The sequence below is a fragment of the Rattus norvegicus genome, chromosome 4, assembly GCF_036323735.1.
Source record: "Rattus norvegicus strain BN/NHsdMcwi chromosome 4, GRCr8, whole genome shotgun sequence".
Taxonomy (NCBI): domain Eukaryota; kingdom Metazoa; phylum Chordata; class Mammalia; order Rodentia; family Muridae; genus Rattus; species Rattus norvegicus.
Window position 1 is genome coordinate 131,315,134 of NC_086022.1, and position 26,959 is coordinate 131,342,092.

At 38.7% G+C, this 26,959-nt stretch overlaps 1 protein-coding gene and 1 non-coding gene across 7 annotated transcripts in view; both read right to left on the minus strand.

Moving 5' to 3' along the window:
* Window positions 1-1,496: 1,496 nt before the first annotated feature.
* Window positions 1,497-26,959, minus strand: part of Tmf1 (TATA element modulatory factor 1) — a 29,037-nt gene continuing 3,574 nt past the window's right edge. Inside the window, exons 2-19 of one of the 6 annotated variants that reach the window (XM_063285390.1) lie at window positions 25,982-26,033; window positions 23,806-25,010; window positions 21,833-21,936; window positions 20,638-20,764; window positions 18,925-19,030; window positions 17,324-17,466; window positions 16,615-16,781; window positions 16,066-16,222; window positions 13,175-13,267; window positions 12,658-12,814; window positions 12,102-12,137; window positions 10,689-10,881; window positions 9,939-10,008; window positions 9,638-9,730; window positions 7,328-7,429; window positions 6,955-7,107; window positions 5,859-5,984; window positions 1,497-4,890 (exon numbers count right to left, since the gene is read on the minus strand). In XM_063285390.1, coding sequence (XP_063141460.1) covers window positions 4,747-4,890; window positions 5,859-5,984; window positions 6,955-7,107; window positions 7,328-7,429; window positions 9,638-9,730; window positions 9,939-10,008; window positions 10,689-10,881; window positions 12,102-12,137; window positions 12,658-12,814; window positions 13,175-13,267; window positions 16,066-16,222; window positions 16,615-16,781; window positions 17,324-17,466; window positions 18,925-19,030; window positions 20,638-20,764; window positions 21,833-21,936; window positions 23,806-24,489 — 2,655 coding nt within the window. In that variant the 5' untranslated portion in view covers window positions 24,490-25,010; window positions 25,982-26,033 and the 3' untranslated portion in view covers window positions 1,497-4,746. Of the gene's footprint in view, window positions 4,891-5,858; window positions 5,985-6,953; window positions 7,108-7,327; window positions 7,456-9,637; window positions 9,731-9,938; window positions 10,009-10,688; window positions 10,882-12,101; window positions 12,138-12,657; window positions 12,815-13,174; window positions 13,268-16,065; window positions 16,223-16,614; window positions 16,782-17,323; window positions 17,467-18,924; window positions 19,031-20,637; window positions 20,765-21,832; window positions 21,937-23,805; window positions 25,011-25,981; window positions 26,034-26,602; window positions 26,853-26,959 lie in introns of those variants that run through there. The other 5 variants (XM_063285391.1, XM_063285388.1, NM_053671.2 and 2 more) reach the window with 5 other exon arrangements.
* Window positions 12,167-12,297, minus strand: LOC120102630 (small nucleolar RNA SNORA36 family). Its single transcript, XR_005504257.1, has one exon. It is a non-coding gene; the product is annotated as a small nucleolar RNA SNORA36 family (small nucleolar RNA).

Sequence of the window (26,959 nt, forward strand, 5' to 3'; positions counted from 1 at the left end):
ACGTAGCAGGTAAAACGTCTGCTAAACACAGACCAGCCTAATTGTAAAGATAAGCTAATCACGCTGGCATGCTGTCTACATGGGGCTTTTAGATACTAACATATCAAGGAGTTGCTGCGATTCATAGGAAGCAAGATATGGAATTTAAAAATGAGACTGAGTTTTTTTTTTTGAGACTGAGTTTTATATTACTGTAATAGCTATTTCCAGTTTCCTCAAAATATATAAAAATTTAAATTTTGACTTTTTTTTTTAAAGATTTATTTACTTATTATATATAAGTTCACTGTAGCTGTCTTCAGACACACCAGAAGAGGGCATCAGATCTCTTTACAGATGGTTGTGAGCCACCATGTGGTTGCTGGGAATTGAACTCATGACCTCTGGAAGAGCAGTCAGGTGCTCTTAACCACTGAGCCATCTCTCCAGCCCCTAAATTTTGACTCTTGAAAATGATCTTTGAAGACAGGACTTTTCTGTGTAGACCTGGCTATCCTGGAACTCACTCTGTAGACCAAGAAGGCCTCAAACTCAATGATGCCACTGCTGGGATTAAAGGCAAGTGCCACCACCACCTGGCATAAAATGATATTAACATAAACTCAAATACCACCAACAGAAAATTGAGTGAATTGCTTCTCAGCCTTTTGGCTAAGATCAAGTGCAGAAAACTGAGTGAATAAGCTAGCCTTGTTAGCTTTCAGTTTCTGTAACAAACCCCTGAGATAGTAAGTGATTTTTTTGTCCTTAGCTTCAGTTACTTCATGGACTACAAAGATGACTCAGTGGACTTGCTATAACTGATGGTGTTTTTGTACACTGCACATTACTGATTAGAAAATGATGCGATCACTTACTTGAGGGGTACACACCATCTACATACACACACACACAGGCACAAATATACACCCCAAACATGAAGACACACACCAAACACCTACAGACACAATGCACACCCACTCATCACACCACATACATCTACATATCCAGGTAACAGACTTCACGGATGAAATAATATTTAAAAATGTTTGCTAGAAGGAAGGGATATTGGTATAAGAGGGAAAGGGATCTTGAATGATACAGTTACACTATAAAACAAAATTAAAAAAAAATATGCAGCAATGCTTGAAAACTGAAACGGACCTAAATGTTCTCCAGTTGCTGCATATAACATAAAGGAACTACTCAAACAACTTCAAAACACATTTTGTGTCTCCTTAGTGGGAGCTACCTTCAAAGACAGGGAAAATTAAAAAACCTCCTAAGCTATCCTCAGCAACTGGACAGTTGAGTGAGGATCCTGGCATTGTGTGACAAGCCAAAGTGAGGACGCTACAATGAAATAGCTGATGCTGTGAGGGAAGAAAGCTTTAGGAAGTCCTAGGGATCTTCTGTAGTTCTCAATTTTCTTGGAAGTCTCAACATCTCTCTGGCACATCCCACCACACAGGTCTGTGTACAAAGGTGCACTTCTGAGTGTTACGGTAAAAATCACATTTATGAGCAGACTTTGAAATCTTTATTTAAATCAGATCCATGCTTATTTTACATTACCTTCATTTGGAATTAAAATATCAATCTATAGCTAAATTCATACTTTTAGCCCTGTACAAAATATGTAGCTTTTTCTTTTAGTTTAAACCTACCAAGGATAAGAAAACTTGGACCAGCTTTTTTGTAATGAGAATGAGAAACGATCCCTAGAGCTTTCATGTCTATAATACTAAACAGTAGTAAAAATAAGACATGTTAAACCCACTTCTTAAAATTTGGGGGCTTTCTTTTAAATACTACAAGTTGTGTGCATTTAGAACTTTTTTTTAACTTTATGTGGATGGGTGTTTGGTCTGCATCTATGCCTGTGCACTACTGTGTGCCTGGTGTCTGAGGACACAGGAAGAGGGTGCTGGATCCCTTGGGATTGGAGATAGAGATGGTTGTAAGCCACCACATGGGTGCTGGGAATTGAGCCCAGGCCTTCCGGAAGATCAGCAAGCGCTCTCTAGACCAAAATCATGTGCTTTTTAATAAGCCAAATCAAACTTTCAATTAGTGAAATAATTGATGGGAAAAATACTTCCTAAATATTTTTTACATTTACTTAACTACAAAAACCCAAAATCTTCTAAGTCAGAAATCATCCACACTTAGACTATTTTGAATTGTAATGTCGTGGATTTGGTACATTCCACATGCTAAATGCTATAGAGTGTTCTCAAGAGAGGCCCAGCAGCAGCAGTCTCCTCTCGGCCTCCCAGGGAGGCACAAGGGTATGACACCTCCAAACATCTGGCCCACTTAACTCCAAGTACCTGGGGTTTTTCTTTTTTCTTCCCCCAAGAATGGAAGCATCTAATTACAAACTATTTTATGTATTAGAATATTTACTAGCATATAGGTAGATTATTTTCAATAATATATAACAAAGAAAATTAATTAAAGAACCAATGTTTAATAAGTCTTTTGCCACTTACTGGGTTATTTACAAGAAATTTATTCAGTGCCCCTTATCAACTTGAAGTGTATTGAAAGGTCTAAGTATATTCTAGCCAAAATAAAAGCAGTGTGAACATCAGCTATTACTTTAGAGGTGAAGCAAATATAAATGGTTGCATGTCATTTTATGAATAAATAAGTTGAAAACATTTTAAGATTTTAAGTGTGCTGATTTTATTAATGTTATTAAGGACCAAGAAAAAATTTAATGTTAATATTATAACATTTAGAATTTAATACAGGAAATTTTAATTTCAAAATCTTTTCTCCACCACATTTCCCAAATTATTTGTTTAAAAAGTATTTTATATTTCCCAAACTACCAGTTTCAAATGCTTGCCAAGAATTTTGAAATTCAGGTTTCCTGTCTCTTCTAACTCTATATATTTATTGCTATTAGATTTATCATCTTGCCCCTGAATATTAAAACAATTTAAAGCTATGAAAAAGTTATGAGGCTTCTTTCTACCACTAAAATACGGAAACTTAATTTTATGACTGTTACTTTCACCAAAAGAACATTTATTCACGCTACAGATCTGAACTCCCACAACAGAAACACAGGAACACGAGATAAACACAAGGTCACTTGAATATTCCCTAAAAATTCTCCATTCTGCAAGATGGATACTCACAGCTGTGTTCTGGAGCATAGTTTAAAACGTAACTAAAATTAAGTTTTTACTTGAAGTCCTATCTTCTCATAGGGGGTTAGACAGTTTTGACCCTAGGTGGATGTCTGAAACATTAAAAGCTACCCAACTTCCAGCAAAATTGCCAATGTTGACGTTCATCATCCCAGTAGAGGAAGCTATTCTGGCTAACCTCTGGCTTCTTCACTTGGAGCCAGTACCTGAACAGGAGTGCATCCACCGTATTACAATAGACCAATAGCTGAGGTGGCACAGTGACTGATAAGGGCTGGGGATGGACGGACAACGGAGTCAGAAGTGAGACGCCAGCAGGCTGCTCTGAGCAGCATACACCTCGACATTTATCAGCTCTTTCTGGAATTTCCATGTATTTTTGGATTATTTTTTACCTTGGCTGGAACCACAAAAAGCCAAAAAACAGATAAAGAGGGACTGTGATAAAAGCAATTAAATAATTTTTAAGTAATAAAACCTATCAAAATATTTTACAGGTTTATAACACAACCTGATTAACTTTTAAACAAAGTAACATTTGGAAGAGGGAAAACCTATATTCTAAAGAATGTTATTCTATACTACTCTTTGCTATTTTTTCATTTGTTAAAGGTTCAAGGAAAAAATGTTAAACTACACAAAATTACAAAATCCCCAATTTAAGTGGACTCCTATTACTTTTATGTTTCGCTATGCAGATTGTTTTAAAACATTCATTTTTAATGTTTGAAAATATTGTACAAAACTAGACAAGTAATTTTTAAAGAGTAAATTGACTAATTTTAAAAGTAAATTTTGTTAATGATTTTATTATGTTAGATTCATTTAACAGTGTAGTAAAATATTTCAAAGTTATCCGCTACTGATGCTATCTATCACAATTTATTATAAGCAACATTTCCTACTACCCAATTAAGCCTAGTCAATGTTTATAGCTTTCTTTGGATAAGTAACAAAATGCATTCACATTTGTTCATACTTCATTGTGGAAGATACATGGAATAAATTTTCAAAACAGAGATATTTTTTAAGTTTAAATTACTCTTTAAATTTTAGACATGTCAGTGTGACTTCTGCTTTTAAAGGAAAACCTTAGTTTATAATTTAGTAGTCATAGGCTTAATAATCTTTTTACTCAAATGTTTAAAACATTTTTAAGAAATATGTTGAAGATTTCAATGTGAAAGATTTCAAAATTTCCATGTTAACATTACTCTGTAAATCTCTCAATATGTACAAACACATACAAATTAGATATAATACAATTAATTATGTATCCACAATAATACGAAACACCAATCTCCTTTCCTAGCTGTACTGATAAGTGGATAAAGTAATAAATCTCTGTGCTGTTCAAGGCACCAAAAAGAAAAAAAAAGCTTTAAAAAATAAAATTTTAAAGAACAATTTCAAAAATAAAATTCAAATATTACATAAAATAATTTAACTGCAAATATCACTATGTACTATAAAAGAATTTTTAAAAAGTTTTTTTTACAATCTACAGCAAATCCAAGTTTCTAATTCTGTAGAAGAATTTATTGTACGTCTGCATTTATATATAAGTGTTTACATTAGTGTGATGGAACACAAACTTCACAAGTTAGCTGAGTCTTTGTCTTAGAAGTTCATCTATTTGAGTTTTATACATATTTTTTACATCTTCAAGATCCAGGCGAAGTTCCTCTGCTTCTTCTGCTTTTTCTCCATACATCTGCAGAATAGTGTTGTATCTTTGATCCAAATCCTAAAAAATACATTTATATTTTTTAATGATCATACAAACATTTACAGTTATTATAAGTCACTAGAAAAAGATTGCAGAAGTTGAATAAAAATATAAACTCGTCTCTTTTAAAAGTTAAACTCATAGCCAGTCTATCTAGAACAAAAAAGAGGAACTGCTATTAAAAGTTAGATGGACGCCTGAGGAGCGGGCTCAGTGAGGAGCGGGCTCAGTGAGGAGGAGCACTGGCTGAACAAACACGAGGACCTTGCTTCTAAGCCTAACACTGACATCAAAAGCCATGAGGCCTGTAACTCCAAACCTGGGAGGAGGCTCACTGGAGCAGCTGGCCAGTCAGCCAGCCTACCCACAAAACAGCAAGCTCCAGGCTCAGCGAGACTGTGTGTGAAGGAAAAAAAAGGGTAGAGAGTGGTAGAGCCAGACAGCTACTTATTCTTCCCACCTCCTAGCGTGCATCCTAGCACATACGTATATAACACATACAAACAGAAACACAACACACACACACACACACACACACCTAGAGACAGACGGACACACACACACACACACACGCCAAACCATATTTCTCCATGAATTGTACAATTCTCTCCAAATAAGATTTAGTCAGTCTCCTTCCCATGAATTTAAGTATCCTTGATGAGCCTTTTGTCTTCCTGATTAACTTGGGTTAAGTTGCTTGGCATTTATCCCATATGACGAGTCTCCCCTAACAGTCAATATGCTACAGTGATGGGATGAAACATACACCAAGTCCAATACTATAAAGGCACACACACACAGACAGTTTAGACAGACAGTAACACAGGCAATAGAGTCATCTTTAACATTCTCTATTCAACTACTAACGCCTTAATTCTCAACGAAATTACCAAGTCATCCATATGCATTTTATGTAAATTAAAAACAGGAAATTTAATAATTGAATTAAAATATCTTAGATTTATCCCTAAGTGAAGAATACTTACTCGCAGCTGAACTCGAAGCTTGGGTATCTCTTTCACTTTCTCCTCAAGTTCATCATTCTGATTTGTTAATTTAACTAGCTCTTCGGACATTATGGATCGAGTTTTTTCTAGGTTACTAATTTCTAGCTGAAAAACATAATCACAAAATAGTTTCAATAAAAACATACCTTGTTTAATGCTCTTACTAACATAAAAATACTCTGTTGTCATTTTTTGAAAACAAACATATGTCAGTATATAATCCTAAAGTAGTGGGAAAAGAGGGGGCCCCAATTTTCTTTAGAAGTTTATTAATTAGAGGGTTCACGAAGCAAGAAAGAAAAAATTCCAATGATTTGTTGCAAAAATGCAACCAGATTTTTCTCTAACAGTGCACATTTCCATTCCTCTATGTTATCAGAAGCAGCCAAAGGCATGAGAACGTACTTTAATGTGGTCCTCCCAACTGTGTAGGTCTTATCGCTAAAAGCTGTCACTACTTTCTGAAAAATCTAGGTGGCACTCTCAAGCACAGCAGCCTGGGCGAGCACATCAATCCGTGTTAAGACTGTGCGAATGAGAATGGGAAGAGCTATTCATTTTCAGTGTATAAAGCTTATCACTGTAACTCATGAACAAGACTTCATACAGCTCCCTCCTCTGCGCTGTTCCTCCTGTGTGCAGGTCTCTCATGTTATCCCATCCTTGAGGAGCACGTTAGAGAACCTGTTTCTGTGCACACACAGGAAGAGGACGCAAGCGTGCTGTTTCAGCACTTCCTTTTTTCTTGTTGAGAAGAAGGCTGGGAAGGAGGGAGCCATTCCTGTTCTTAGATACCCTTAGTCCTCTCTGGGGAAGGCCATGGCACAGGCCCCCAGCATGTCCTAGGACGGAGCAGATAAATCTACCTAATTCTGGCAGTAAGTCGGGTAGGAGAACCAATCATTTGACTCTAGCTTTTATTATTAATACGCGTAATACACAATTGGGTTTTATATATTACCAATTGATATTATTTTTCCAATGTGCTCAAAATTCAGGTGAAATGAGGGCTACTACTACTAACTGGGACTCATTATTTCATGGACTTCCTCAGCGTACTGAAGTTTTTCAATACCTGTAAATGACTAATTTCTCCTTCCCTCAGCTTTAGCTGAGACTGAAGATTTTCGATAATGCTTGATCCGGCTCCCATCCTTACAGCTTCATAAAGATTGCTTCCACTGGCTGACGTAGACATTGGCCCAAATGAATGGTCGTGAGACTCATCCTATTCAGTTGAAGAACACACACACACAATTAACATGTCCTATCATCACGTTCATTCTTGCTTTTTGAAATGTCTCTGAGTTTTCTCAAAAGGAGAAAATCATGTGTATTTCTTCCCTTCAATTAGCACCACCCTCCCCAACAAGGTCACGGTGACAGTCCATCTGGCAACTGCATGTTGCCTTTAACCTTACTCAAGGGTGAGAAATGTAAGCCATTACCTGAGATAGGAAGGATGTCTGCAGCCCTGCCATATCTACTCCACTTAGAGAACTGGATCGTGACATGGTGGGAGTACTAGAAACGGAAAACGGCTTGTGCTCCTTAGGGGGAAAAAAACTCTGTAAGACTGAGAAGCAAAAAATAAAGGAAGCAAGAACAATTTCTAAAATTAATGAAATCAAAGGTTTTACATTCTCCATAACATGTTACAGATATGATTTCTCAAAGCCACAAGTCTTAGAAGCATGAAAAGCATTTAAAAATTAGGAGCTGAGCTGTCAAGATGGTCATCAGGTAAGGATGGGCGCTGCCAAACCTGAACTGAGTTCAATCAATCCCATGACCCTCATGGTAAAGGAGAAAGAAACAGTTCTATCCTCTAACATGTTGTCCTCTGACCCACAGGGGATGCGTGTACACATGTACATACACATACACACTAAAGTACACATAATAAAAACATTTTAAATTAAAATTCAAAGCCTGGGATCTGGAGAAATGACTCAACAGTTAAGAACACTGGCTGGGGCTGGAGAGATGGCTCAGCGGTTAAAGCACTGACTGCTCTTCTAGAGATCCTGAGTTCAATTCCCAGAAACCACATGGTGGCTCACAACCATCTGCAATTGGATCCGATGACCTCTTCTGGTGTGTCTGAAGACAGCAACAGTGTACTCACATACATGAAATAAATAAATCAAAAAAAAATATATATATCTGCCAGAAGATAAAAAATGTGATTTAAAAAAAAAATAAAAAGAACACTGGCTGATCTTCCGAAGATCTTGAGTTCAATTCCCAACAACCACATAGTGGCTTACAACCATCTGTAATGGATTCTGACTCTCTTCTGGTGTACATGAAAACAGAACACTCAAATACATAAAATAAATAAATCTTACAAAGCCAATAAAAATATTTTTTTTAGTTTTAAGCCTGCCTTGATCTATTTATATTGTAATATACTAGTCAGGTTTGGTTTTGTTTTAAATGGAATCAGAATGCTTTGGTTGAAAGCCTGCAGAAGCTAACCAAGTTATATAACATATTACCAACTACTCTTAAAATTGCTAAAATTTCTGACTTATTCATTTTATTTTAATGGCCCCCCAAAAAAAAGAAAAAAAAGGCCAGGCAGTGGTGGTGCACACCTTTAATCCTAGCATTTAGGAGCAGAGGCAGGCAAATCTCTCTGAATTCGAGGCCAGCCTGGTCTACACAGTAAGTTCCGGGGTCAACCAGGACTACAAAGAAAGAACCTAACTTAAAAAAACAAAACAAAAACAAAATACCTGGGGGCTGAACAGCTGGCTAAGCAGTTAAGAGTACCAGCTTAGGAGAACCAGGATTCAATTCCAGGCAGGGACACAGTGACTGGAAACACCTCTAACCTGCTCTGGGGAATCTAATGCCCTCTTGTGGCGTCTAAGGATACTGTATGCATGTGGTACAAAGACATACATACACGTATACACATAAAATAAAAATAAAATTAAAAATTAAAAAACATCCAAATATATTCAAAAGGTAATTTCCATTTTTGTGGACTTATTTTAACTTACTGTGCTAACTCTCAGTTTGTTACAATTCTTTAAGAATAGAAAAGATGTTTTGTAAAAATTCCCTTTAGGAGCTAAGGAGGCGGCTTAGTGCATAAAGCATGGAGACCAGATTTCAGATGCCAGAATCCATAGAAAAAACAGGCAAATGTAGCAGCTTCCTATAATCCCAGTGCCCAGGGGGTAGACATGGGATCCCTGAGACAGCTAGCTAGTTAGAGTAGCTCTAGGTTCAGCAAGAGACTTGCCTCAGTAAAACAAAGTAGAGAGTAACTGAAGACACCCAATATCAACTTTGGACCTCCACATGCATGTGCACAGACACAACTGCACATATGCAAACACACATACGCATGTTTCCACACAATACACTAACACACATGCAAAACATAAATGACAACAACAAAAACCTCACTACATTTACTAATCAGAAAGGTACAAGCCAATTCATTCTCAAGTTGCCTTCGGGCCATTTACTACATTAGTTTCAGTGAGACATCACAAAAATTTTAAAATTTCAAGCATTTTTAAAAGTGCAAATGTTTCTATAATTTAGAACCTAACCACAGACCAATTTGAATGCACTCAAATGACTTCAAATTGTTCTCATGGAACACTGCAGTGCTACCACACTCAGCCCAGAAATTTTACAAGGGGAAAAACTTAAGACGTCAGTACTACTAAACGAACCCACAGTCACCCACAACAGCTTAGCTATACAAATTAGCACAAACCACCACAACTTAGTACCTTTTCTTTTAGTGTTTCTTGAGTGAAAATGGTTTTCTTCCTTTCTTGTTCAACTTTCATTCTTTCCATTTCTAACTGACTGCTCAAAAGTGTCTAAAGGAGAGAGTACAGCGAGATCATTTTGAGATACTAGCCCATGGCACCGGCATGAGTCAACTGCAAAGCTCAGAGTGTCAAGTACAAGCTGCCCCTTCCCCACTGAAGACAAGGTTCCTGCTCAGCCAGCTTAACTCAGCAGCAGCTCGCTGCCATCCCATCCATCTAAATGCAAGCCCTGGGGAGAGCGAACACCAGGAAATACCTTTTCTTTCCTTGCCTCTTCAAGTGTTCTTACATATTCATCTTTTAGATTTTCTAATTCAACCTGGTACCTAGTAAACCAGAGGGAATTAAACAAAACAAAAAGACAACAGGACAGACTATTAAAACCTCTCCACTTGTCAAACCCCAGTTACAGTCAGTAGTCATTTTGTCACCAGCTGAGCATTGAAGGCTTTTCAGCTGACTGTTCCAGATCACCGAGCCTCAAAAGTTCTACTCCCCCAACCCCATATTTTAAACCAGTACTCAGAAATTTAAAATAGGACATTTAAACAGTAATTTTAAGTACCACCATTCCGAGCTCAAATGTAACAAAAAAGAAAAAGAAAGAAAAAGCAGAAATCAAGGGTAAAAGTTTATCTATTATGACTTTATGTAATTTCAGATAGATGATTTTACAGGCCATGGTTTTAGGAGAATCCAAATACTTATTTAGAGAAAAAAAATGGAAGACTACAAAGCCACCCCCACCCCACCTTTGCTTTCGTTGGTGGCATTGGCCTCTTTTTAAAAAATACATATTGATGGGACTTTACCTGGAAAACCACAACATAAGTAGAGCATAGCATGCAGCCTCACAAGACCTACAAGTGGATCCTTCCCTAGCCTGACGCATGTCACAATGACCCTGACTTTAAATACTGCAAGGTGTTCACTTTCAGTACTCCATGCAATGACACTGAGACCCAAATGTCAAGAACCACAGAGAATAACACATAAATATACTCACCGGCTATTTTCATCCTCTAGTTTTCTTAATTTATTTTTCTCTGACTCTAGCTGGGCCTGCAGTCTACTGTTTTCCTGTCGTAGTAATGCATTCTGCGACTCCACTGAAGACATCTGGATTTTGTTGGCTAGGAGTTCTTCCGTAGCTGCACGTTCTCTTTCAACTGCTGCAGCCAACAAGGTCTGTGATTCACCTGGTTACAGAGGAAGAAGAAATCAAACACATACACCAGGGAAAGATCAGACACCAGGTCGTTTCTGACCTCAAATTTCTAGTGATTCAAGTTTCCAGACAAAGACAAGTAGCCAGCACTGCTCAATGCACAAGTTAGCATTCTCTCCTCAGCCTATCTACTTGAAAACACTGTTATTCAGTTATTTAGGGGAATGAGTCAACAAATAGCACTGGAGCAACCACATATCCAGACAAACGTAGACTAGTAAAAGACAAATAGAATTAAAAAAAAAAAAGCACAACGAAATAGAGTCCTTCAAACAAACTTCTGTGGCAGGTAAAGAGGAGAGGAGAGAAAGACGCATGGGCTAAGGATGGAGCTTCCCTGGTTAGTTAGCATGCATGAGGCCATGGTTTCATCCCCAGCACTGCATAAACCAAGGTTGGTGGTGTACATCTATAAACCCATGACTTGGCAAAAGAAGCAGGAGGAGTTCAAGACCATCCTTGGCTACCTAGAGAGTTTGAGGTCCAGTTTCAGATCATTTTGATGTCAGTTTGGCTATATGAGACCCTGTCTTATTTAGTTGTTTGTTGGTAATATAAAAAAGACAAGGTACAAATTGGAAAAAAATAAATGCAAGACACATGTAGGCTTAAAGTACAGATAGAACTCTCTAGTTTAAAAATGAGCGAAAGCTATGAGCAAGCAGCTCATCCTACAGGGTGGACAAGTGGAAAACAAGCACATGAAACAATGATCCACATCAGCTCTCAACAGGGAAAAGAAAATTGAGATGATGAGATATAAGAATTTATGAATGATAAATTACAACAAAACAAAACACAGTAAGAACAGAGAAGCGAAAATGCTACCAAGGCTGTAAATAAACTGGATTGCTCCCACAGCTCTAAGCCCTGTGAATGGAGCCTTTTTTCTGAAGACTCAACATAAATGCTCACGTGTCCAGTAATTGCATATTTGGTCCTTTATTCAAAACTGTGAGAGTCTTTACCCCACATTCCCTCCTGAAAGGATACTTACAGCAGCTTCATTCCCCAGACTCCTACTCTGGAACCACAGCAGACATCCTTCCCCAAGTAAGTGGGGACTCAACTACAGAACAGACACCCAGACTAACACTCAGAAATCAAAGGACTGCACTAATGAAATGTTTCTAACTTTTTAAAATCCTATGTGTGGGGGCTGGGGATTTAGCTCAGTGGTAGAGCGCTTGCCTAGCAAGCGCAAGGCCCTGCGTTCAGTTGCCAGATCTGGAAAAAAAAAAAGAAAAAAATCTTATGTGTTTAGGCTAGAAGTATATGAATAGAGTAATATTCTCTATTCAGTAATTTCCCTCAGCCAATTTCAATGTCCCAAAGTTTAATTAACAGAACAGGGAAGTTGCCCTGAACTGAACTCAACCCTTTGGAGTGTTAAGTTCTTTGTGCATTTCAGAAAATAACACTTATCAACCTCTGCCCTCCACACACCTGCACATACATGTGGGTACATGAATTGTCACACATACGTGCACATACAAACACACCATCCCCACATAAACACAACAAATGAAATGGCAGGCAGTAAAGTATGTGACACGCTGTGTAAGAAAAAACATTTTAAAAGAGTCCTAACTGAGGAATCCATGAAAAGGGGGAAGAGACACACCTAAACATGTTAGACGCAAATGTCAGCATGAGATCAGGTGAGTTTCAATGTCATACCACTATTCTACTTCTACACACAAGACAGAAACCCCCTGCATCAAACATAAAGTACTAAGGAAGTTACCGAGCCGATCAGAAAGATTCTTCTCTAGCATCTCCCATGACGATGTCTGGGATCCTAGAGTTGCTTGTAAATTTTCTATCTGTCGAAGCAAAGGTCTTGTTGTTGATGAAACACTTTGACTCAGCTCCTGGTTTCGATTCTCTGCTTCTTGGAGTCTCTGAATCAAAAAATTCCTACTTTATTACCACTGACTGAGGGAAGAAAAGGCTACAAACACCAGCAAACCTAAGCTTCAGTTAAAATTTTCCAAGAAAAAAATTTCTAGCTATCTTACTTTAAAAAAGAAAAGAAAAACAATATTGAATATACAGCAAGTCTATCATGATAAAATTACTTCCTTTAAAACAAAATTAGATATTTTCCTATTTTTTTCCAGGGGATCACTTGGTTCACATAAGCTACAAAAATTCGTCCACTGGTAGTAATGCTTTTGACCCAGGAATACTAGCCTCGTGAGTGGTCATATTACTTCAAAAGATACACTATTGACCTTGTGCTTGGGAAACCATGACAATACCTGCTGAAGTTCACTGATCTCATGGCGTAAGTAATCCTCTTTCCTGGCAGCTGCTTGCTCTGCCCGTTGCAGCGCTAGCCTAAGGTCCCCAACCTGCCGGATAAACAACACTGTCAGAACATTAGCGGTGACTTCCAGCTGACATGTGTGTTGATTAAGTAGGACACTTCATGCTAAACAATGAGCACACATCCTGCTCCTTAAGCAATGCCAAGGCTATGAACACGTTCACTACCTAACCAAAAGCACTTTAGCCAAGAAAAGTATGCAAATATGTATAGCCCTGCCATACTATGAGAGAGAGGGGATCAGAGCTAGACTGATGAAACAAATACAAATTAGGTACTAAACTAGGGGTGGTGGCATACACCTGTGAGGTCAGTAGCAGCATTTCGATTTCCAGGCCAGCCTAGGCTGTCCAGATAGCTTTGTGCTACACAGTAGGCCCTATCTAAACAATAAAACAAAACTAAAAGAGAAAGAGTGTGATGGTGTGCACTTGCAGTCCAGCTATTTGGGAGTGTGAAACAAGTCGAAGGTCACTTGCACAGCACTATCTCAGTACAAGAACAAGGAACAGGGTGTCACCAACACAGCTACACAGCGTGTAACTGCCTCAACTATCTAAACTCTTATTTAAATCATATTAAATAATCTATCTGGTCACTGCAGTCCTGAAGACTTAGTCTGTGGAGATGCCCTGGGGCATTAGCAAGCCTGGCAACAACAAGGTGAAGGCAGAGCTCTAAATGGTATCAGTGTGAGATTTGTTTTCAAATGCTCATACATGAACATAAGCACTAAACATTACAATCAAGGCCAAAATACTTATTTATCCTAACTGGAAAGACATTGTGTCTATGGTTATCAATTATTAAAGAAGATCCTAGAAGGAGATAATGTTAACACAGTAAGATACAAATCAGCAGTCCTTCTATACCATGGTGGTTTCAAGAATGACAAACCCAGGCTGGAGAGATGGCTCAGTGGTTGAGAAAGAGCATTGGTTGCTCTTCCAGAGGTCCTGAGTTCAATTCCCAGCAACCACATGGTGGTTCGCAATCATCTGTAATGGGATCTGATGTACTCTTCTGTCATGCAGGCATCCAAGCAAATAGAGCATTTATATATTATATATATAAGTAAATAAATCTTAAAAAATAAAAAAAATTTAAAAAGAATGACAGTCTCGTACCCTATTTTTTACTCCAATTTTTCTTTATTATTACAATGTATTTTTAATCTGAAGAATTTTTAAATATTAAAAAATTAGGGTATTCGTGTGTGTGTGTGACATATGTGTATGACATGTAATACATACATACATACATACATACATACATACATACATATATACATACATATATATATACACCAACGAGGTCAGAATTGGGCACTAGACCACCTGGAACTGAGTTAGGGCAGTTATTAAGCAGCCATGTGAGATCTGGGAACCAAACCTGAGTTTGCAAGAGGAGTAAATGCTCCTAACTGCTGAGTCATCTCTCTAGCCCATTAATGTAAAGTAGTAATATTCTGTATATACATATTTCCTTATATAAGGTGGCCTCTTGAAAGTGACAGGGTGGCAGAAATGCATGGACCACAGCAAATTTACAACGCAAAATATTGAAAGCAATCCAAACCCATCAAAAATATACTTGGAAATTAATTAGCAAAGGGATATAAAACTAAAACTCTAAGTTTTACTATTATACAACTAGCAGAACATCTTAGAGATAGCTCAACCATTAAAGATTAGGTGCCAAATTTAAGAGCCATCCAGTGGCAACACAAAGCAAGTTGTAAAGCAGTGCGAGAAGTCATCTCTCCTGTAAGAAGAGTGGCAGAGACACAAGTGTGGCTGATGACTCCATCAGAATGACTGTCTGTAGCCCTGCCCTTAGGACAGAAACACTGAAGTGAGACTGACACTGATAAAGTGATGATGCTTTGACCAGGAGGACCAACAGGGTGGAACACATTAGAAACCAAGCTTTCATCCGTAAGTCATTTATCCACCAAATATGTGAAACAAAACCAAACGTTAACTGAGGTTGCTGAGAATAGCTTTGCGTGTTTTGAACAGTGCTTGGAAAACTAGATGTCTGTATACATAAGACCTACTGTGCAATGAAGCTGCAGTTCAGTAGGGCAACACTTCCCTAGCACATAAAATGCTGCATTAAAAGAATCAAACAAAACAAAGTATAATGAATATTTATAGCAGCATTATTCATGTTAGCTAAATGATATATCTCAAATGTTCAATATGTATAATATTATGTTTATGTAATTAGTTAGTTCCCCCCCCCCCTTTATGTTTTTTTCCAGACAGGGTTTCTCTGTGTAGCTATGGCTGTCCTGGAACTCATTCTGTAGACCAGGCTAGTCTCAAAGTCAAATATTCATCTTCCTCTGACTCCCAAGATCTGAGATTAAAGGTATGCACCACCACTGCCTGACAATATTTGACAATTTTGTAACCACAGCATGCCAAACTTTCTTTCTTCCTTCATTAGGTTCATGAACTGCCAGAAATGTTGTTACATATATGTCCAAGAGTCAATTATATAATACAGTCTCTGGAAACTGTGTTTTAATCATATGCACATATATTACTCTGGCAACAGGATACCTAGTTTCATAAAACTCTATTTCCCCTGGCAGTGAGGGTTTAGCTCTATCATCGAGCTACATCCCACAACACCATATACTCATAAACATGTAAAAAACCACAGAAAGCCAAGAAATAAAAAATGGCAGTAACACAGTCATAGAAGCCTCCCAGGTATACTCTTAGAAGGACAGACTCACATTTGTTAGCAAACTGTTTCACTCTGCAGAAACATGCAAATATACAAAAGTTGGCTTTGACTACCACTGCCTACCTGAAGTGCTAAAGTCTCTTGCTGCTGACGGGCTTCTTCCTGGGCCTTCTCCAGTGCCCCAGAAAGTTCTTCTTTAGCTTTCATCTCACGCCTCAGAGCAGCTTCTTGTACCTCACTGTCCTTAGCAGCGTTGGCTTTGTGAAGATCAGTAAGTTCTCTGTAAAAAGTAGATTGATACTTTTCATTTATTAATAAAATGCAAATGTAAACACATACCTTGCACTGATTCAATTTCTATGTACTATAGAAATCTCAAAATAACAGCCAGCACATCCGTACAATAACTCTTAAAATTGGACTTGCTTTGTCTAATAACAAACGCACTCATAGGAAAATCTATAAATGTTGCTAGTACCCAGATAACAGAAAAAAGACAAGTTGGAGAGAGCACTCAGTATTTAAGAGTAGCAATCTCGTTAGGAATGTGGTACACAGACATGCATGTAGAAAAAATACCAACGCACATAAAAACTTAAAACAAAATAGAAAAGAGACTTCTTCGACCTCCCACCATGATAACAGACTCTAGACACGCTGCTTATTTCGTACCTGTAGGCACTGTCTAGGGCAGCCTGAGTACTTCGGCTCTTTTCTTCAAGTTCATTCATGTCTACCTGAAGTCGGCCAAGATCTTTTTCCTGGCGTTCTACTACAGAATTTAGTTTTTTAATGTTTTCTCTATGTTGTTTCTCAACCTCTTCTTTGCCATCAAGGACCTATGTTATCAAAGCAAATAAGAACACTTTTCAATAAGTGATATCATGGTAGATGATGTATTCCATGAATCTCTTCACTCTGGTTATAGCGTGAATAGAAAATGTGGCCCACTGGCACACGTGTCTCAACACAGCTCTACTCAAGGTAAGTTTTGGAAAGCTGTTAGAACCTTGGCTGGAAGAAATGGGAGAACAGACCTTCAGGGTAAGCCCAGCTCTGCTTCTCTACATTCTGGTTGGCACCAAGTAATAAACACTTGCCACACACTGGCACCACCACCTACCAAGCCTCTGTTATACCTTCCCCACACTGATGGAATCTCATCTTTGGAATCTTGGGTTAAAGAAAACATCATCTTCAAGTTGTTCATGTCAAGTATTTATCACAGTGACGTAAGAGAACATTAGCTACTCATTTGTCTATTAAACTGAAACCCTTTTCTTGCCTGACATCCCATTATCATTCTGACTGCTGCACACACCATGGCCAACTACAGGAAGTGAGATCAATGCATTTTCAGAGCACAGTGACTGCTGGTCACCTGTCTTAAATGCTGTAGCTCCTCTTCCAGCTCCTTAGCTTTTTTCTTCAGCTTTGCAATAACACTTTCATTGTCTTTATCCTTAGCTCTTAATTTCTTAATCATGTTGGAATTATGCAGCTGCTGCTTCGAAAGTTTTTCTCCTGGTGATTGTAAAAATACAACAATGACAACAACAAAACCAGTGAGTGTCTAAGAACCTGCATCCCTTCAATGTTAAAACTCATTTGAACAGGAATTATCAATAAATATTAAAATTACCATGTGACGGGATTCTAGGTAACAAGATACTAACAGTCTTTATTTGATGTTTAGCCTCAAACTCAGGATCCTCCTAGTACCACAGCCTCCCAAACACTGGGATTATAGGTGTGTACCACCATATCCAGCTTATAGCTATATTTCAGAATTGCCTATGTACCTATAGTTCCTACTAAAAAAAAAAGGGGGGGTTTCTAAAAGACAGGGAAGTATCTCATATCGAGTATTGTACCAAATAATATCAAACATATTTACTGATTAAAGGAATTCTTAGTAAGTAAAAAAATCAAAGGTGGGAAAAAGTTAATTTCAAATTAAGTGACTGCTTCTAATTGTCCTCAAATTCTATACCTGCTCCAAAACACATTTACGTTCAATAACTTAGGAAATGTCCGCTCCACATTTGTAATATGAACATTTTAAAAAGATCTAACATTAACAATCTTTAAAATAACTGCAATCTCGCCATACAGTGAGCTTTATACAGCCATCAGTAATAGTATACAAAATATTTAATTCTATAGTGACATGAGAAGGCTGCACATGAAATATACAATCTTAACTATGCTTGAAGATGCAAAGATACACTGAAGAAAAACTGACCTCCAAGAGTAAAAAAAAAAAATCCAAATAATTAAAAAAACAAAATACAAAAATAGTAAAAGTCATCAAATGTTAAAACCTCATCGTACTCAGACCAGGAACTCGAAGCCCTTACAGACCCACAATCACAGCTTTCCAACGTCTTTGTTCAGTGATGGACTCTTTTATGACAGTCACAAACTTGTAAAGGGCAGCACAAATTTCTGCCCAGTTTTTAGAAACTTAAAAAAAAAGGGGGTGGGGGGGTGGGGTTGGGGATTTAGCTCAGTGGTAGAGCGCTTGCCTAGCAAACGCAAGGCCCTGGGTTCAGTCCCCAGCTCAGAAAAAAAGAAAAGAAAAAAAACTCTTCCTAGAGCAAAAAGCTACACAGCGTATTTTTCTTTCAAGACATCTCATCCCAGTCTTCCATAAACTGTCACAGACACTTCCGCGGTGTCCCTTCCTGGCTTTTGTTTCCCTCTCCTCCATTCCTTCCTGCTCCTCCTGCTCCTCCTGCTCCGTCCTGCCCCTCCTCTTCTCTCTCTTACTTATTCACTGTTTTGGTGGGGGCTGTTGTGTTACGTTTATCTTCGCCCCCTGCGCTCAGCAGATCCTTGGCTGTACTCAGTGTTGCAGGACTACACGTGTGTACCACCACACCCAGCTCAAATTTGCTATTAGGAAACATGTTCTACCTATTATATAGTAAGTATTTTTCCTTTTCTTAGACTATTTTTAATAATCAACAAAATACCCACCTTCTTCCATTAAGCCTTGAATCTGTTCATCCTTTTCCTTCAGAAGGTCTGCAGTCTGACTACTATTTAATCTAGAGGCAAGTTCTTCCTTCATGGTTTTCATTTCCTAATTTAAAAAAGCTGGGGTTATCATAATCATTTTCATTCTATGTATACTTTTCCAGCCTCCCCATTTGAAGAAGCCACCCACCCATAATCTCATTCCAATAGTAAAATCTGTCAGTTTAGTCAACTCACATACGTAGTTAACACCAGAAAGCAGCTGTGAATACCACATGAAGTCTACACTCATCATCTCTATAAGCAAGTTTTACTATGGAAGTAGGAGTGAAAACAACTCCCTATACCGTTGTCTTTCTGTGTCTCTACAAATGTAATCTATAGGTTAGGCTTTGCATTGGGAATAACACAGCAATACAGAACAGGAAGAGGTTTGTTGGTTAACATCTCAAGTCATTGTCAGTGTCTAAAATGAGCTAGCTAATTAAAGCAACCAAGCACGAGACTTCATGTTAGAGTTCATATAGAAAAACAGTAAACTACCATTAACCAAGCATATAGCTATTATGGTTGCACACTTTAAAGTACCAATACAACAGCAACCAAATTACCATTACCCAAAAAGGAGGAAAGGGGTCCTGTGAAGTGGACTGGCAGTTAAAATCACTTGCCACCAAGCTGATGAGCTGTATTTGATGTACAGGATCCATCCACATGGTAGAGAGAGAGAATCACCTACTGTAAATTCCCCTAACCTTCGTATGTGGGCTATGGTGTGCCAAGTGAGTGCACATGCACATACACACGTGCATGCACGCACTCATGCCCACACAGAGAAGTTAAAATGTAAGAGAGTAAATCATCCTAACCTCAAAAAGTTAAATGCAAGCAGCAAGTTATTAGTAACTAGGACTCACATGATAATTAACAACCACAGTTTTTAACAGCTTAAGTATGTGAGTGCTCCCAATTAGTTCCTTAAGAGGCATGGCTTTGCTCCCAAAGAGCATATGGCAATCCGTGCAACTAAGCAGGGATGGCCGTACTACAGTGACCAGGAGAGGCTGAGGGCACTGCTAAGCAAAGCATCTAACAGCAGAGTAGCAGAGCCCATAACAGAATTAGCCTTCTAAATGCCACGGGATCAAAGGTGAGGAATGTCGGCACTTAGGCTTAAGTGTTGCTTAATCTGATGGAATTACCATTTTTGGTTACCTTAATGGTCTTTGCAAAGATTCATATATAAGTTACATAAAAACCTGTTTCGGAGAAAATGTATGTATGCATGTGCACAACGGTGGAGGATGCAGCAGCCTTCAGGAACGTCTCTGATTACCGCTCCACATTAATTTTCTGAGACACGGTCTGAACATGGAGTTCATTGATTTGGCAAGGCTGGCTGGCAGGCTAAAGAGCTTTTAAAGCATCTACCTATTTCTGAGCTCCTCCCCTAGCACTGGGGTTACTGACACCTGCCATTATGTCTGGCTTTAACATGGGTTCTGGAGATCCAAACTCTAGTCCTCATGCTTGGCTGATGGGTGTTTCAAAGCCTGCTGAGCCAACTCTCCAGTCTCTAGATTTCTCTAAAATATCAAAATCTACCAACTTTAATATACCAAAAATCTACAATTTATCTGTTAATATGCTACATGTTTCTAATACCAAACTATAGCTTCATTCATGGCACTTGACAGTGTTCAGTTCAGTTACCTTCTTCGCAGTGTCTCTCTCTTTGCAGGCGAGTTGAGCTTTCCTTTCTGCTTCTGCGATCCTCTGGGTAAACTCATCTTTCAGGGAAGAAATGCTACTACTTTCTTCTTTTACTCTGAACATTTCACTAGGTTTAAAATATATAAGAATGAAGATACCGTTTAACAGTCTAGAGGTCATGAGACAGCATTTTTTTCAACATATACCATATTAAAACAGAACTGGGTGAGGTCTAGTCCCTTTAATTCTGCTCTGTTTTTAAGACAAGGTCCTACAATACAGCACAAATGTCCTCTCTAACTTCATCCTCCTGCCTCTCTTTCTCAGTTGGGATTATACGTGGCATGTATGCCATCATGCCTGGCCAGACAGTTACTGCATCAAAGAAAAACTACTTGCAAAATTAACTTCATATATTAGTGTTGCTCAGGACTGAAGCCAGGGCCATGCATGCTAGGAAAAACCTGACCGATCACAAACCCGAATCCTCAGCCCTACCAAACCAATTTTATGAAACCTCAAATAAAACCCACTGGCGAAAATGTCACCAATATTAGATGTGCAAATCTAAGACAAATTCTAAATCTTTCGTGTCACACTTCCTCAATGGTCTCAAAGTAAGCCAATTCAGTATTAACTATATAGTTTCAATTTTCATTAAACACATTTAAAATCTCTAATACTAAAAGATAAGAAGGTGTGTGTGTGTGTGTGTGTAATATACACATATGAATGTATTTTTATAAAACATGGAAATGTTAAAGGTAATATGGTAAAATAATTTGAGAAGGAAAATAAACTTTAAATGTTCATAATTGAAACACCATATAATTTTCAGTGACTATAAACAAGTTCAACTGTAAAATATCTTATAAAGATTTATTTGCGTTTTTACATACATACATATATTACATACATACACACACGCATACATACAAGCCTGGTACCCCTGGAGTTATGTGGGTGCTGGGAACCAAACCCAGGTCCTCGGCAATAGCAGCAAGTGTTCTGAAGCACTAAGCCACCTCTCCAGGTCCAAACTGTGAAACAGTTCAATTTTAAAGCACCCAAGAACAGCGGCCTGCACATGCTTTGTGCCTGGCACATGCTTTGTGCCTGGCACATGCTTTGTGCCTGGCACATGCTTTGTGCCTGCACATGCTTTGTGGTACCACTCGTGTGCACGGATACTTACTCCTTCAGGTTATCATAAGCTTCCTCTAGAAGTGCCTTTTCCTTACTAAGTGACAATAATTGAGTCTCCCTCTTTTCTAGCTTCTCATTCAGAAATTCAACTGTCTGGAACAAGAGAACAAACACGAGTCAATGTTTGTGATGCAGGTAAAAAGCTGTAAGAGGAAGCTGTTCCCAACTCCTAAGGCAACGCTGAAGACACAGGAGACAGACGCAATCTAGTCGACAGTTAGGAGCTCACAAACGAGAGCAAGCATGGAACTGGTAGGACACACAGCGATGAACGAGTCTGGGAGGACAACCAGGCAGCATATACTTGATCAGCGACCTGAAAATTCCACTTCTAGGCATACCTTACAGGAAGCATATGTTTATATACTAGGCGATATGCATATGAACATTTAAAGCAGTTTGTTTCTAACAGAAAAAAATCTAGGATAATCTATCTGTATAGCCACTAAAGAGGAAGAGATATAAAGTTAAAAAAAAAAAAAGTCAAGTTAAGGCTCTAAACTATTGGTTATGTTTCACATCTGAATTTAGTTGTAGCTGGATATCCCATTATATTCTTACTACTCTGTAACCAAATGCAATTGTTTTTTACTATTATCCTCTATACTTAAAAATAAAAATTAAAAAAACCCTTAAGCATTTCTAGGATGTGTCAGTACAAAGCTAACAGAAGTAATTCTGAATATCTCCTGTCTTAGGTCTTGCTAAAGCAGTGATGAACTCATCTGTAAAAGGAGAGAAGGTGCCTTTCCAGCTTCAAAAGTGTCTTGTCTGAGTCAGGACAGACTAAAAATCACTTACCTTCCTACAGACACTAAAAACATGAACAGTATCTAGTGTTGCCTTTGGGGGATTCAAGATACCAGCATATACTCTATGATTGCTGCTGCTTGTTCAAAAATATAGCATAGCGTTTTGTCCCTGAACAATATTAAACCTAAGGAACAGAACCTGCTGCACTCAAAAATGTTAGCTAAGGCAACACTGAGCATTCGCAGTGCATTCTCCACGTTCTATAAACACTTCAGAAGCCTATTAAAGATGTTAGCTCCTGTTCATAAACTCTGGAAAAACCAAAGCTGTGGTTTAACATTAAAGAACAGACACCATTTTCTCTTGTATGTATTAGGAAGAATTCACTGGTCATCCCAGGTTTTACTTTTGCTCCTTGGGCATTTCATTTTTTATTCATGTAAGATACCTATTAAAAACAGATTGTAAAAGTAACGTAAGGAAAAACCAAGCCAAAACATTGTAAGAAGCATACTTGCTATATCATAAAACATCAACATTAGAATATTAATCATGGGCTAGAGAGATGGCTCAGCAGTTAAAAACACTGACTGCTCTTCCAGAGGTCCTGAGTTCAATTCCCAGCAACCACATGGTGGCTCACAACCATCTGTAATGGGATCTGATGCCCTCTTCTGGTGTGTCTGAAGACAAGCTATAGTGTACTCATATACATAAAAATAAATCTTTAAAAAAAAGATATAAAGCTTTTATATTAAAAAAAGAATATTAATCACAGGAAAGCATCAACAGTATTCATATAAAACCAAAAAGATAAAATCTAAAATTTCCCAAAAATAGAATATACATGCAAAGCACTTTGATATAAAGTAGTACCATTCAGATTGATGGATATTACATGTCTATCTTCAGAAGAACACTTTGTGACATAAATAGTCCTTTGCAAACAGACAGAAGGATGAACAGAGCATGAAAGAATGTTAAGTGATTAGGAAGCAGCAATAAAGACAGAAATGGAAACATTTTGTATAATATCTACTTAGTCTACCATGGTTGCTTTGCAAGCATTTCAAATAATTTAACATAATCATTCATTTTAAAGTCCTTAACTGCTATAATTTAAATGATCAAATATCTAAGCTCACACATTCATGAAAATACCTGCAACTCTGAAACACATCCCAAAGCCCCCTTCTACTCTGTAGTTACCTTGCCAACATCTTCTTGCTCCAGCTGTGGTGCTTTTGGGTGGTTTTCAGCAGCTTCACCATCCTCAGCGGCCGGTCCAGAGGCAGAGGGCCCAACATTTACTGGTGTAGGAGAAGCCAATGTATCTGGCTGGTCACAGTTAACTGGAGTAGCACTTCGGCCACTTTCCTCTAATTCTGCTTCCTCAGAAGGTGCAATTAATGTCTCGTTTCCTTCCTCTTCTTCAACGTTTTCCTCAGTAGATTCTACTACTTTTGTCTTCGGGGCTGAAGGACTCACGACTATAGGTACTAAAGCATAGCCTCTACCCGGCAGTTCGTCGTCCGAGTTGATTTCACTCACACTCCGGCTATCCAGAGACTGCACGCTAAACGAGTCTATTCTCTCAAAAGCATCCGAAGAGCAGCAACTCTCACTGAGCTTTTGGAAGTCATCTAAGCGGCCATACTCAGGACAAGCAGATGCAGAGAGAAGCTGAAATGAGGTCTGCATGAGGTGAAGACTTGACTTTGCATCTGAAGTCTCTTGCCTTGAACTAGCTGAGCTCTCACTTATTACACTTTCATGATCTAAAACTTCAATGTCACTGGTGGTGGAAGTGCCTGACGAGAAGGAGCTAACAGGAGGAGAAGGTGTGTTGCTTTGTCTGTCTTCGTGTTTTTGTTCTTTAGGCTCCAAAGCCATATCCTTCGTTTCGGTCGTAAGAGACTGAGTGGATGTGGGAGATACATCTTCTGCTGTGTTTACCTTAACTACGCTTTCAGACGCCTTCGCTCTCACGGTGGGCACCTTCCCCTCAGACTCTTCACTAGCAGTTTCTTCACGCTTGCCTTCAGGGACAGGTGAGGGAGTGCCCACGGCTGGAGTCTCTCCCGAAACACAGGCAGAGTCTGTCGCTTCAGACTCCGCTGTCTCAGAGGTTCTGGACTGGCCAGGAGACGATGGTTCTTGTAAACTGCTTTTCACTTCTTCTTCTGGTCGCTGTGATTTAGCAGGAGGCTTTGAGACCACTGGACTCTTCTGAATGGTCTGCACATCCGATGGAGAGAGAAAGGCACTGAAGAAATTTTCAGATTCATCTACTACAGTCCTCCGAACTGGCTTTGTAATTGCTTGAGAGGCTGTTGGTGAACTCTGAGGTTCAGAGCTTGAGTTCAATCCCCAGGTTGAAGTATCCCATCCTCCACTCACAGAGGGACTTATTCCTTTGACAAAAATAAATTAGTTCATTAAGTAAAGCATATTAACATTAAGATAACAATCATTATCAGAGGTATCAACTGGGAGAAAAGAGAGCTTATGAAATGTACCCTGTAACTTGGAAAAGTTAGACTCTTTCCTTACAGCATCACTAATTAGTTTCCACGTTAACTTTGGGTATAAAAGAATAAAACCAGTATGGGCTGACCTAAGAGGGTCTAACAAACAAATACAATACCAGGCTTGGCTTTGCCTAGCCAAATCAAGTATGTTAACCCCTCTGAATACATGCTTAAAGTAGTGATAAAGATTGTATAGCTGGTGAGAAATCCCACATTCAAGACTCATCTCACGACAACAGTCCAAATCTTCACTAACAGGCACATATATTCACAGCACCATCCAGCACACAATCATTTTATTCTTGTAACATTAGATGATAAAACTTAATTATAAGCTAAGCAGACAACAGTGCTCAAAACTCAACCTGAGAGAGTAGAGACAAGTCTTTTTCGAAAATCATAATTAAACTGATGTGAACAGTGAGTTCCAGTGAATAAATTCACTTTTGTGTCCTTAATGGCCAGTCTGCAAGTTCCTCTCTCTTAAAACTATTTTTTCCAAAATATTTTTTCCACATTTTTTAAGATAGCAAAAATCATCAAAACTCTGTGCAATTAGAAGGTGGTAAAGAGGGCACACAATAACTAGGGACTTCCTGAAGAAAAAACAAACAAACAAGAAGCCCTTTAATAAAATTTACCCTTTAATATTAAAGAGCCCAAAGCTACCAGGAATGAGGAGTGTTGGGGAAACTGAACTGGGGACAGAGTTTTACATTTATTTGTTCAGTGTGTAAAAACCAGAAAATGAAGCTTAAAACAAGATTAGGTCTTTGAGGTAGTTAATTAGCATCCTCATGGATACCAGGGTTTAAGTTTGCATCTTGAAAAATGTGGTAGGAAATTATAGTTACCTCACATCCACTTAAACTATCCCCATTCTTCAGACCCACGTCGTTTTGTAATCTAAAACACAACAGGTGATCAATGAAAATAGCATTTAGAAAGCATATTCCATTCCAGACAACCTGCCCTTAAAAATAAATTATATAGCACTATTCATGTCTCAGATTTCGCGCGGGGCAGGGAATAACGAGTATCTTTATATCTGAAACTAAACCCACGTTTAGTAACTCCAACTCTGGGGTCCAACCACAGAAACGTGAGCTACTCAATAGCAAGGTAACATGTGAAATGAGATCCCGACATACGTACAATCAGACATAAACTAAGATATCAACGATTCGGCTTCGGTCTCGAGTTTTCAACAATGTACAACTAAAACCAGAAACCAGAGTGGTCAACTACTCTTTTCATCCAAAGGTCTGCACTGTGTCCGTTGCTACACGCGTAAAAATGCTCAAGAATCCCTCAGACTTAAAGACACAAGTAACCGAAACCATGGAAAGAGTAATTTCAGCCAATCCGAAAGACCTGATACTGGAAAGACCAAAAAAAAAAAAAAAAAAAGAGCTACAGTTGGGAACTCTCAGAGCACTCTCTTGCTACTATGCCCAGTACAGTCCGGGCCTCACCTGGAGAAAGTTAACTTAAGCAATGAGTTTCGGTTAGCTCTTCTGTAGAACACGGGCACTACCATCCGACTCGGTTGTTTTGACAAGGAAGCTTTTTGTAAAGTCGTTGTGCCCATTAATCGCTACTCGCAGGGCTCCCTGACTTGGGATTTACACAGTTGGGACCTAGGACGCAAAGGCGGAAGATGCGTAGCAATTAGGGATCTGAGGGTGTGCTCCGGCCTGACTCTGTAGGAAGGGCCTGGGGCCAGGACCAGAGCTCGAGGTGACACCAGAGGTCAGCAGGACCCGCACTGGGACCGCAGCATGCGGAACAGGGGTCTGACGGTAGGCAGGAGCGACACCCCGGGACCCGCT